This window comes from Nannospalax galili, unplaced genomic scaffold (genome assembly GCF_000622305.1).
Source record: "Nannospalax galili isolate Female #2095 unplaced genomic scaffold, S.galili_v1.0 scaffold25, whole genome shotgun sequence".
In the NCBI taxonomy this organism is placed as follows: domain Eukaryota; kingdom Metazoa; phylum Chordata; class Mammalia; order Rodentia; family Spalacidae; genus Nannospalax; species Nannospalax galili.
The window spans coordinates 18,234-32,004 of NW_008355642.1; the positions used below are offsets into that span (position 1 = coordinate 18,234).

General features: G+C 36.6%; 1 protein-coding gene across 3 annotated transcripts in view; it reads right to left on the reverse strand.

The window, feature by feature from the left end:
• Alg13 (ALG13 UDP-N-acetylglucosaminyltransferase subunit) overlaps positions 1-13,771 on the reverse strand; it is a 77,643-nt gene that overhangs the window by 6,520 nt on the left and 57,352 nt on the right. For all 3 annotated transcript variants that reach the window (XM_029556022.1, XM_029556023.1, XM_029556021.1), the window contains exon 23: positions 4,899-5,033. In XM_029556022.1, coding sequence (XP_029411882.1) covers positions 4,899-5,033 — 135 coding nt within the window. The remainder of the gene's footprint in view (positions 1-4,898; positions 5,034-13,771) is intronic.

A 13,771-nucleotide genomic window follows, 5' to 3' on the forward strand; every position in this document is an offset into this window, starting at 1 on the left:
ACGTAAAGAATATGAAAAGATTAAGAACAGGAAGTGAATTCACAGTGCTACGGGAGTCTATTCTTTGGTACATACACACATCAACACAAAACTGTTCACAAATGTTTATAGCAGTATTAATAGTCAAAAGGTAGAAATAACCTAAATCTCAATCAACTGAAAAATATGTGGTATAGCCATACAATGATTATTATTCAGCTATAAAAAGAATGAGGTACTCAAACATGTTACAAAAAGGATGAACCCTAAAAACATTAAGCTATTATTCACAAGAGCCAAGATGTAGAACCAGCCTAAATACCTACTGATAGGCGAATGAAGACAATGTGTCATGTATGTACACAATTAAGTTTTAATTAGTCATGAATAAACTCATGCATCTATTTGAAAATGGGCAGCACTACAAATCATGTTAAGTAAAATAAGCCTGACTCAGAAAGACAACTATGTTTTCCTTTCATATGTGGAACCTAATTTTAAAGATTTTTTTAACAACTCTCTAAGGGCATATTTTAATCATTCAGCCAAGGTTAAGACCCCAAAATCAACTGTATTTAATGTACTAGAAGGGTAAAATCAGAAAATGAAACATCAAAGTAGCAGAAGAATGACTATGTGATGAGAAGGAAGGGATCTAAAGAAAGGAAGAGGGGAAAACAAGAAAGAAATAGGGGTGAGAAAAAAGACAAAGTATGTTGTTTTCTAACGTGAATCTAAATTTAACTATATATAAATATCTAATTAAGAAGACATGAAAACTGAAAGGAGATTATCTGAGGGAAGAAAAATGACCAATAGTGTGGACCAAGGATGAGGGCTGAGAAGGTAAATATAGTCCTATAGATAGATAAGATAGGATTAGATACACAAGATAGATGATAGATAATGATAGAGGTAAACAGACAGACTAGATGGACAGACGGATGGACGAAGAGATGGATGAACTAGAAAATGTCATAATAAACTCCATTATCTTACAGAGTATGGTGATGTGTCTATAATTAATCCTAGAACCTTGAACTCTGGATCAAGGTTCAAGAGCAACCTAAGTTCAAGTCTTCACTGTGTACATACATGAGACTACATGAGACCCTGTCTCAATATTAATAATTAAAAAATGTACCATTATTTGTAAGCCAACTAAAATGTTAATTTAGAAAAAAAGACATTATGCTGGATGAAAGCAGCCAAACACAGAAGACTACATATTGTTATGATTCCATTTACATGAAATGTGCAAAACAAGTGAACTGATAAAAACAGAAAGTAGAGCAGTAACTAAGGCCAAGAATGAGGAACTATTATAAGTACAAAGATCTTTTGGGATGTTAACAGAAAGTTACACGTTAGAGTTGATACAGAAAGGATTTAAGTCCTAATGCTTAGGAGTAGAAATCAGTTACACAGACACCACATAAGAATGCAAGGAGATAGGAGTAGAATGTAGCATAGACTATATTGCATACTGCAGAAAATCACAAATACTATTCTTAATCTATTTCTGTAAGAACTGAAGATGCATGGAAGGATTCTAAGTCAGAAAGAGACAGAAAGTAGCTTATACTAGTTCATCAGAACTATTCTGTCTATGGAACAGGCTTTAAAGGTATGCCCTAGGATGGAGGCAGTAGATATTTTTTAAAACCCTTTAACAAAGGCAATTTTCTAATACATCGGCCAAGATTAACACACAAAAGTAAACTGTATTTTATATAATGGAAGGATAAACTTAGAAAGTTCTAATTCTATCTACTACTCTATAAAATAAAGATTTTAAGTATTCATCAGTCATCAAAACAGCTAATATTGAAGGTAATGCTAATAGTAAAGGTTAGTGAGAATGGAACAATTGAAATTAGTTGCCTGTTGGAGTATAATATAAAACAATTTAAACAATTTGTTAAAAATGTTTAGAACTTTCTATATACATCTCTCTCTGACCTAGCACTCTCTCTGACCTAGCAATCTCACTGCTACGTACATGCTGAAAAGAACTAAAAACCTATGTTCAGAAAAATTTTTGTACAAATATTCAGGGTTTTTTTTTTCTTATTTTTTAAAATGGGGCTTCTGGCTACTCTTAACATTCCCCCCTCTGCAGAGGTAACCCTAAAATCTTTTAAGGATTAGATAAAAGCTCCCTAATATTTTTGACACTTTTGGCCTTTGGAACAGAGTATGTTGCTAAGAGGCCCAAGGACATTTTGACTTTTAGCCAAGAAACTGGTTACTTTTCCTTGGGGTCTTTTTTACCCTAACTGCCTAGCCAATTCTTACCTCCTATTCTTATCACACCATCCTCTTAAAGAGGTTACCTAAATTGCCGATGGGGAATTGGGACACAGACCACTCTGGCTTCTTCTATGCTGAACAGGGATGCAGGGTGAGGCAACTGGGGTACCCCTTCAGTTGGTCTATCTAAAAGACTCCCGGGGGGGGGAGGGAGAGGAGGGGGAGAAGGAGGAGGAGGGGTGAGGAGGGGGAGGCGGCCTGAGAAACCATTGCAGGAAGAAGAGAGACTCCACCTCAAGAAAAAGAAAACAAAGAACTGAGGACCACACTGAGGTTGTTCTTTGGCCTCCATACACATGAATGTACCTGTACATACATAAAAATGCATATACACCCAAGAAATGCTTCATTCAAAAAACTGAAGAGGCTGGGCATGGTGGTGCATGCCTTTAATCCCAGTACTCAGGAGTCAGGAGTCAGAGGCAGGTGAATCTCTGTGAGTTCAAGGTCAGCCTGGTCTACATAGCGAGTTCCAGGCCAGCTGGGGCTATAGGAAATCCTATCTCCAAAAAAAGAGATGACTCAGTGGTTAAGAACACTGAGCGCTCTTGCAGAGGACCCAGGTTCAGTTTCCAGCACCCACATAGCAGCTCACAACCATCAGTTAACTCCAGTTCTAGGGGATTGTCTTCATCTGACCTCTGAGGGCACTGCATGCATAAGTGCACTGACAGGCAAAACACCCATACACATAAAATAAAAATAAAATCCTGAGAAAGAATGGCAATGTTTTTATTCCTTGAGAACTGAGTCATCTAACTGTATACATGTAATTTGTTAAAACTGTTAGTGTTCATCTACGTTTTGTACATTTCATTACATGTAATCTCTGTATCAAAATCAGATACTAAACACTGAACACTAGTGATACATATGCTTGTTTCTAAGCTTTAATTTTGTGTTGATTTTTATTAACACAATAATTATACATATTAGTAAGTTACAGTATGCTTCAATACATGAATACATTGCACAATAATGAAATCATTGTACAATAATGAAATGTTTAAATAAGCATATTCATCACCACAAACATCCACCATTTCTCCATGGTGAGAACATTCAAAATCTTTTCTAGTTGTTTTGAAATATACAATAGCTATACTCTACTGTGCAAAGAAAACACCAGAACACATTCCTCATACATACTTAAATTCTATTTCCAATGACGTTTTTCACTTACCTACCTCCCATACCCTTCTCACTCTCCAGAAATTACTATATTGTGTATTTCTATAAAATAAGCTCTTTTAGATTCCAGGAATGAGTGAGTCCATGTAGTATTTAGCTAACTTTATGGAATATTATGCCTTCTAGATTCATCCACAAATAACAGGATTTCACCTACAGTTGAATAGCATTCCATTGTGTATATATACCCATTTTCATTATACATTCTTTTGGGGGAGGTCTAATGATGCCTATAATTTACACTTTTAAATCCATCAAAAAACAGGCAAGATCAATTCACAGAAAAATAGATGGAAGGAAAGATGGGCCAATGTGTGATAAACAAGTATAGTTAAACATTAATTGCAGAATATTGGTGATACATAATTATCAATTTTAAAAATGAACACATTTATCTAATTATCTTCATAATAAAATGCAAGAAAAATACAAAATCTGCACTCTGTGGTGGTTGAATGAATACATTTTGTGCCCAGAAGGTAGACAGAATAAAGAAATCAGGGTTCAGATACTTGGTAAATTAGAAACAATAATACTTACAAAATATGAAACCAAGAAGAGGAATAAATGTTTTGGGTAGACTGGTGAAAGATAAGAGGGAAAAGATGAGGAATTTCATTAGAGACCATTTAAAAGTTTGAAATGAAAGTTTTAAAAAGCTACGTGAAAATGTCTAAGAACTAAAATTTGAGGCAAAGGCTAGGCAGCTTTAGAAATAGATCCCAGAGACACAATGATGTTGTAATGTCTGAAAAAGGAAAACAATGGAGTTGAAGAAAATCCTGGTGACTAGTTCAAGGGCTAGAAAGAACTTGGAATAAAAGCAGCAGCTAGAAAAAAAAATCAGGAAAATGTTATAAGCAAGAAAGTACGAGCAAGCTGCTAGTAACATTCAACTATAATTCTCTATTGAGCAATACTGTCAAACTAGGGCAACAAAGAACTTCTGATAAAAAAAAATCACTGAAGGTTAAGGAAACGAGAACACATGGTCAAAATTCAAGCAAATCAGATAAATTAAGAGCTTTCTCCAAGTCCTCAAAATTCCGTTGGCATACAAGTATCAAAAAATGTTAACAATTTCAGATACTTTTGGAAAGAATTTAAGAAATAGAAGAAAATTCTTAATATTAACTGCTGATTTAAAAAGTAAAAGTTATCCAAAATTATTTGAGAATTTTTTTCAGGGCAGACATGTAGCTTTAAGAGGACTGGAGGGAGAGTCATGAGTCAACCCAATTATCTACTTGTTGAATATGTGACGGATACTTTCCATTGCTCCTTGTTAGTCACCTAGAATTATGTACTCAAATCAACTTCCATTTGTTTCCCTGCCTGTTGGTCAACCAAAGATGCTCTAGATTTAAAAAAAAACAAAACTCAACCACCATTACCAAATCTCAAAATACATTTACCTTGAGGCAGATCACTTCCACTTGGATCACAGGAATAAGGTGGAGGGGGTGGTAGTGGTGATAGGTTTGAAGCCTCTCTTGCTTCAAGAGGAGTGGGAGGAGGAGGAAGTGGCTGTGGCTGCAGCTGGAGAGGGGCTGCAGAAACAGGAATAGGAACAGAATGGTAGGGATAGGGTGCATTGTTAATACCTTATAAAGAAGTCGCTCATCCGCTTCTATGTTCCCAGTATAATCACAGAATTCTGAATTCTAATGGTTTGACTTAACAACAAAACGGGTACCCAATACAAATTTAAAGATGTTTCCAACAACTTGTCTCTCAGTTACATCAGACGACTCCAAAATGAAGAAACTAAACAGAGATTTTAGCAACACTGGAAAGATCTGGTAGCATCTAAAGAATACCTCAGGGCTGGAGAGATGGCTCAGCAGTTAAGAACCCTGACTGCTCTTGAAGAGGACCCGGCTTCGATTCCCAGCACCCACATGGCAACTATGAACTGTCCTTAATTCCAGTTCCAGGGGAATCCAATGCCCTTTTCTGACCTCTGCAGCATTGCATGACACAGGTGAGGCATTACACACTAGGGCAATACACTCATACACATAAAATAAAAATAAAATATTTTAAAAAAATACAGGGACCATTAAATCATGAATTTCTCTAAGAAGATAGTATCTGAAAGCAGATTTGATGCAGTGTTATAAATTCCATTGTTATTTATAACATGTAACAGTATTAAGAGATGTGCCGAAAGATAACACAAAAGATACAAAATGTGATAAAGAAGTTTGGGGGGATGAATAACCCTCTTTTGATTGTGATGTTGTTACATAATAATTCATAGAAGTAGGTACCAATGAATTTTACAAAATCTAAACTACATAGCAATTTTTTAAAAACTACATAACTATTTCTAAGTGATACACATTTAGAAATGTTTACTTTTGCACTTTTAAAAAAGGAATTTGGTTTTCAGAATATCCACCAATGTTTCCATTTTTCTATAAAATGGCTTTTTAAACAAATTTCTATTTCCATCTCTGAAACACATACAAAACAAATCATACTGTTTTTATAAAAGTAAATGAAATCTGAGTCAGGTGAAATAGGCCTGTAATCCCAGCTACTTGAGAGAACAAGGCAGAAGGATCTTGAGTGGGATACAGAGTAAGCTCAGGGCTGGTTTGGGCAGCTTAGTGAGAAGCTGCCTCAAAATAAAAAGTAAAAAAAAAAAAAATCCAGCTAGGAATATGGCTTAGTGGTAGAGTACTTGTCTAACATGCACAAGGCCCTGGTCTTAATGGCCAGTATCAAGCAAATGGAGTACGTGATTATGGTCAGTAGGTTAAAAACCAACTGCCAGATATAAAAGTAGCTAAATAAATTGTCACAGCCTTGAGATAATCATGGTTAAAGAAATAAGGGTGTTACTTTTGCTCAAATTTGTATTCCTTATAAAGGTATAATACTACAGTAAGCACTCTGTCCTTGTTTTTTTTTTTTCTTTCTTTTCTTTTTTTGTTTGAGACAGGGCCTTACTATGTAGACCAAACTGGTTTGGAACTCAGACGATCCACTGCCTCTGTCTACCAAGTGCTGGTATTAAAGGCCTGTACTGCCAACTCCCAGCATCAATAAGCAGTTTAAGAAAAAAAAAAATTCTAATTCTCACATACTATAGAAATGCTTCAACTCCTCATCCTCAGAGGATGAGGGTGCTATCAAGTCAAAGAATAATGGAAGTAAAAAATTTTCTAAAATATTAGTGCAATTCAATATAATGCATTTCTCATTGTTCACCTAACTATAGTTACTCCAGGGCATTTCGGAGGAGAACGTGAATATATACCCTGAGATCCTACTTCTCTGGAGATCAAATAACAGGAGTCTAAGACTAAGAATGATTTTTAAAAAAACACCAAAATTAATGCTGAAAGTGCATAATGAATAAAATATCAAAATTTTTAAGAGACAAGATCCAATTCTGTATTTACATGGCCTGATATCTCACTTGACTTACAGAAGTTTGCCCCACAGATTCTGGTTTTATTTAAAACTGATCTTTTGTTCATCATAGATTTTTTTTAACATACACCCTCCTCATTTTTAAAAATAATGAATTTAAATGCTATTTACATTGATACCTATGCTTTGTGGCACTTCCTTAAATTTTGCCCTCAAGGCAAAAGAGTTGTTTACTAGCTCTGGCCCTGGCAAAAGTCTTAGGGAATAGCTACCAAATTCAAGAGTTTGAAGTTAACAGGATTAAAAAAATGATGAGGAGACTCACATTAAAGGCAGTTGTCACTACTAATCTGCCTGGTGATTAGATATAACTTAAAGTAGGATGGAAGGAAGTTGCCAGAGAAACATGAACAATAAAGTGACCAGTATTTATTGTTTCATCTAGGTGATTGACATGAATGAGAAACAGCAACTAAAATGCAGCCAGATCTAATAAACCATCAGTGAGAGTCATAAGCAACGCAAAGAACAACGCAAAATATACAAAGGTACCATATACCTTCAGAAAAATTGTGGCATTTAAAGAATAAGCTTTTGGGCTGAGGACATAGCTCAGAGTTAAGAGTGCTTACCGAGCATTCCTAAGGCCCTGGATTTTATCTCTAGCATTGCAAAATAAAACACTAATATTAAATAAACAAAAAAATGGGATGTTTTGGTTTTTATTTTTAAAGTAATCTTTCAGCTCTGTGACACAAATCATCTAGTTTATTCATAATTTTTTATTATATTCTTTTTTTGTGTTTATATGTGTGCCACTGCATGAATGTGGAGATTAGAGAACAACTTGGGAGGATTTGATTCTCTCCTTTCATCATGTGCTTCCAGGCATAGAACTCAGGTTCACCAAGCTCCGTAGCAAGTGCCCTTAGCAACTGAGAAATCATGCTCACTCCAAAGGTAAGTTCTATATTGATTCCATCTAACTGAAGAATTATAATGATTGGCTTACCTGCCATTTCAATTATTTAAACTCAGTTCTCTGCTGGAAGCAGTCAGCGAATGCTTTGAAACTCCAAATTAACAGAAAGTAAAAATAAGTCTACAAAGACATTTCCAATTAAAGATTCCCATCATAAATATTTATCGTGTGTTTACGAGCACTGTACAAAGCATTTTTCTTTACAAATGAAGCTGATAGAGAAAATAAATCTAATGTTTGGCTTAATGTATTACCTACGTCAAGAAACACAACTATCAAACGTACCAACTTCCAACTGCCGTATCACATAGGCCCTTTCCTTTCCACATAATTAACAATTATTCTCACTGTAACTAACACTAATCACTTCTGTATGGTTTTCACTTAAGTTTTCTCACCCAAATGTGCATTCCTAGGAAATTTTTAAAATCTTGCCCATATTTAAAACTTATGTTTTGGGGGGCTGGAGAGATGATTTGGCAGTTAACAACTCTGGCTACTCCTGCAGAGGACCAGGTTCAATTCCTGTACCACCACAGCAGCTAACAACCATTTGTAACTCCAGTTCTAGGGGATCCAATGCCTTCTTCTGACCTTCATGGGCACTGCATGACTTGGGTGCACTTACATACATGCAGGTAATAAACGCATACACAAAAAATTTTAAAAAAGTCTTGAATTTTAATGTTTACCCCTCCTCCATCCCTTATATTTCATTAGTTTTTATTTTAAAGAACTTGAGCCTTTTGAACTGTCAAACTTCCCATAGTCGGGATTTTGCTGATTCATGGTATATCTCAACATGTTAATGTTATTTCCTGCAAACATGCAACTTGATCCAGGAAACTAGATCAAGACTCGAGAATTATTTGACACATTTTCAGGTAGTATGTGAATGTCTACAATGTGAGTCAGTTTCCCACTGTCATAAAAACCTGAGATAAACACCTTATGATGGGAGATTTATTCTGATTACTACTTTTACAGGTTTCAGTCCAGGATTTAATGGTCCCATTACTTTTAGAGCCTCTGGTAGAGATAATACATTGTCAAATACATAACAGAGGAAGTTGTTCATCTCATGGCAGCTAAGAAGCAAAAAGAGCAAGAGAAGTGGTAGCATCCTGCTATCTCCTTCTAGGGTAGGCCCCAATAACCTAAGAGCTCCCACTATGAAGCATCTCAAAGTTTCTACTACCTCCAAACAAGCCAACACATGGACCTCTGGGAGACATTCCAGATTCAAACTATAGCACAGTTTTAATACCTATTAATATTTAATGTCCATCCATCAAAATGGAAAATGATGATATTCTGACAATTTTTTCATTAACTAGTTAGAATACTAAAGTAACAATACATTTTCCCCAACCACTATTTGATTACCTAGTGGTTCAGATCATATTAAGTAAGACAAATACATAATTCTTTCACCTTATTCGCCAATTTCAAGAAAATGAATTGGTTTTCTATCATCATCTTCAGCTGACTAAGTTTTAATGTATCATTGGAACCTGCAAATTCCACATATTATGTTCTAACCTACCACAATTATAATTGAGACTCAAATTGTTCCATCTTACCCAGTGGAAATCTCTTCAAGCTAGTGCATGAATCCTTTTGACATAATCCTAGAAATTTGATAGCTCTCTGGTAATCTGTTATGACAAGATATTCTAGGTTCATCTTGAACATTTCCTGTCCAGATCTGGAACCAGCCATGTCTCTGCAAGCTATTCACCATTCAAAATGGTAAGTGGTATTTTAAGACCACCAAAATTCGGTACTAGGGATACTTGCTTCTTCCAGGATTCACAAAGACAACCAGGTAACGTACATATTTTTTTCAAGACAAAATAGCCAAAGTTCATATTCAATTCAGACTCAAGACTGTTTTTGTTTTGTTTGGGGTTTTTTTTGAGGCAGTTTCCATAGCCCCAGCTGGCCAGGAACTCACTCCATAAACCAGGCTGGTCTCAATCTCAGAGATCAGCCTGTCTTTTCCACTTGAATGCTGGGATTATGGTGTGTATCACTACACCCCGCCCAAGACTATATAAGCTTTTTAAAAATATTACTTATGTGTACGTATGTGCTCCTGCAGAGGCTAGAAGAGGGCACTGGGTCCTATGGAACTGGCAATTATGATCAGTCCAATGTGGGTGCTGGGATATAAGTTTTTTACTTAGCCTTTTATAAGTCTGTTATATTTCTTCTATCTTAAGAACTCTGATTTCACAAGGATAAAATTAGATGTCATAATTACTCATTTGTCCCAGCCCACATTACACAGTCTCACAATATGAGTATCTAGATAAAAAAGAAACCTGATATAATTATTGACAGCATTCAAAGTGCTTTGTATATATTCTCCCAATTTTCCCATTTCAAAACATAGTTGCAGATATCGGGCTGGAGAGATGGCTCAGCAATTAAGGGCACTGGCTACTCTTGTAGAGAACATGGGTTCAATTCCCAACCCCCACATGATGGCTAACAATCATAGGTAACTCCAGTTCCAGGGGATCTGATACCCTCTTCTGATTTGCATGGGCACTGAATGACACAGCGGCACTTACATACATGGAGACAATATACTCATACACATAAAATAAAAATAATAAAAAATATTTGCATATATTTCAAACATTAGCCTATGTCCTAGTTTGTTCTTCATTGCTGTGACAAAATACTCTGACCACTACCAACTTGGGGAGGAAAGGGTTTATTTAGCTTACATATCCCCAGTCACAGCTCATCAGGGAGCCCAAGGTAGAACTCAGGGCAGGAACCTGGAGGCAGGAGCTGAAGCACAGGCCATGGGGGAATGCTGCTTACTGGCTTGCTCCCTTGGCCCCTCCCTGCTCAGCCTGCTTTCTTATGCAACACAGGCCCACCTGCCAAGGGGTGGCACCACCCACAGTGGGCTGGGCTCTGCCATATCACTCAAGTAGATTCCCCACAGACATGGCCACAGGCCAGTCCAAAAGAGGAAATTCCCCAATTGAGGCTCTCTCAACCCAGGTGTGTCAAGTTGACACTAAAGCTATCCAGCACAGGCTACATAGTAGATTCTCAATCTCTTGGTCCTCATTTTCTCTTAATTCCATGAGAAACTATGTATTTAATACTTATCAAGTCGTATAATAATGCCTTTAATATTTTCTTTCGGGCATTCTAAAACATAAACATCCCTCTCAAGTATACTGTTATCCAGTACAACTTTTAAAATTACACATTATGAGTATGTCTAGCTGTCAGATCCCCTGGAGCTAAAGTTACAGGCAGTTGTGAGCCACCTGACACGGGTGCTGGTAATCCAACTCAGGTCCTCTGTAAGAGCAATACATGCTTTTGACCACTGAGTCATCTCTCCAGCCCCTCAATACAACTTTAAAAAATATTTATATTTTATGTATATGAGTATTATGCTTACATGTGCGTAAGTGCACCCCTGTCATGCGATGCCAGCAGAGGCCATTGGATCCCCTGGAACTGGAGTTACAAATGGTTATTAGCTGCCACGTAAGTGCTGAGAACCAAACCCAGTTCTCTGAAAGAGTAGCCAGTGTTCTTACCCATTGAGCCATCTCTCCAGCCCCTCAATACAATTTTTTGATGGCACAAATATTATTTATATTGTCTAATTCATTAGCTACTAATTACATGTGGTTTTGTACACTAGCATAATGCTAACCTGACTGAAAACTAAAGGTTTATTTAATGGCAACTAGTGTGTCACATGTAGCTTCAGACTCCTTTGGTTCACTACAGAGCTTTAGCAGATTCTTCAAGAAGGGTTCATGGAAGCAGTTTCTGATTCTTAAATACCATTCTTTATGTTTATAAAACACATTGGCTGGTTATAAAAAAGGTTTGGTTCTTAAGTCCTTTGAGCACTGAAAATTTCACATTGGGCAGGGGGATGGGTGCCACAGCTTGTGTGTGGAGGTCAGAGGACAACTTGTCTGAGTCAATTCTCTCCTTCTACAATGTGGATTCTAGGGACTGAACTCAGACTGTCTTAGCAACAAGCATGTTTACCAGATGAGCCATGTAGTCAGCCTGCTTTGAGTATTATAAATTCCACTCCATTTTCTTCAAACATAAAGCACTGCTGTCAAAATTTGATGACTATAATTTTCTCTTATATTCCATGGGTTCTTCAAAGGACTTTATTTTTCTTTAATGTTGAATGATTTTACTAGACTATCCGGATGTTTATTCCTCTGGATTGATACTGTTAAGTATGCAAGGCTATTAAGCATGTTTCAAAGGTCTCCAGCATTTTAAAGTTCCAACAAAGTTTCTAAATTAGATGTTTTAACATTTTTCTACTTCCTTAAGTTTTCTCCTTCAGAGATTTCTATGAATATTTGACCTGCTATACCTAACTTAAATGCATCATCGTTTTTGAATTATTATCTTTGATTTCTTTTTCAATTTTCAGTTCTTTTTTCTTATATCTTTAATCCTCCTAATGTAGTCTATTGTATATTTCCCCAGGCTCTTTATAGTCTTCATTACTGAAATGATCTCCTAGTTCTTTTCTGAATTCTGTTACTTTGTGTAAGTTTTTATAATTCTCTTATTTTTTAAATTTTGGTATTATTTTATTAATGTCTTTAACTCATTTTGCAATAGTCTGTTTCAATTTTAAGTGTGGTTGAATTCTTTAGTAGATACATTTCTGACATGATTTACCATCTATAGGGATATTATTCTTTTTTAAAATGCTTTATTATTTTTATTTCATGTGTATGAATGTATTGCCTGCATGTATGTGAGTGCACCCGTGTCGTACAATGCTGCGGAGGTCAGAAGAAGACTTCAGATTCCCCTGGAACTGGAGTTAAGGACGGTTCGTAGCTGCCCTGTGGGTGCTGGGAATCGAACCCGGGTCCTCTGCAAGAGCAGTCAGTGCTCTTAACTGCTGAGCCATCTCACCAGCCCCTATTCTATTTTTTTCCTGAGATATCCATGTACAACCATTTGACTTTAATGCTTTACTTCTGTTTACATTTCTTTTATGTGTATACATGTATTGCCTGCATGTAGGTAGATATACCTGTGTCATGCAGTGCCCATGGAGGTCTGAAGAGGGCACTGGATCCCCTGGAACTGGAGTTATAGATGGTTGTTAGCTTCCATATGGGTGCTGGGAATTGAACTTGGGTCCTGTGCAAGAACAAGCAGTGTTCTTAACTGCTGAGCCATCTCTCCAGACCCTTCTTTTTGCATTTCTATGAAATTATCTTTCAGGGAATAAAGTATAGGGCAGGATATAAGGTGGCTTTTTCAATGTTATAGAATTATTTCTCTTGTCTTTGTGCAGTGTTCAAATCATGACTATTTTCCAGAATTCATTGGTTCTATTCTCTACAACTTTATTCTCTGTATAATCTCTTCCCCATCCTGATCAATTTTAACTCTCTCTTCCCACCAATTTTCTCCAGGGAGAAATACTATTCAGGAAGCGAACCCTAGAAGATCAAGCTTTAAGTCTTTCTACCAAGTGCCACATGGACTTGCAAGTCCCTTTCCAGTTTTACCTGTGGCCTCAAAATTGACCATTCTACTTTCTAGTAAATTCTTATTAGGTGTTTCAGTAGACTGTGATGATACCAGGTCACCTAGTTCTGTTGCAAATGCTGTCCATGGCTTTGGGTTTTGCTATTTCCATTTTTCACATGGGAACTTGGATAAAAAGCTATGCTGTTGCTACTGCATTCCTAAAACTCTGTAATTTTAAATTATATTATCTCATTAAAAATCAACAACTGCCAGGCATGGTGGCACATGCCTTTAATCCCAGCACTCGGAAGGCAGAGGCAGGCGATCTCTGTGAGTTTGAGGCCAGCCTGGTCTACATAGTGAGTTCCAGGACAGCTGGGGCTACAAGGAGACCCTGTCTCAAAAAGA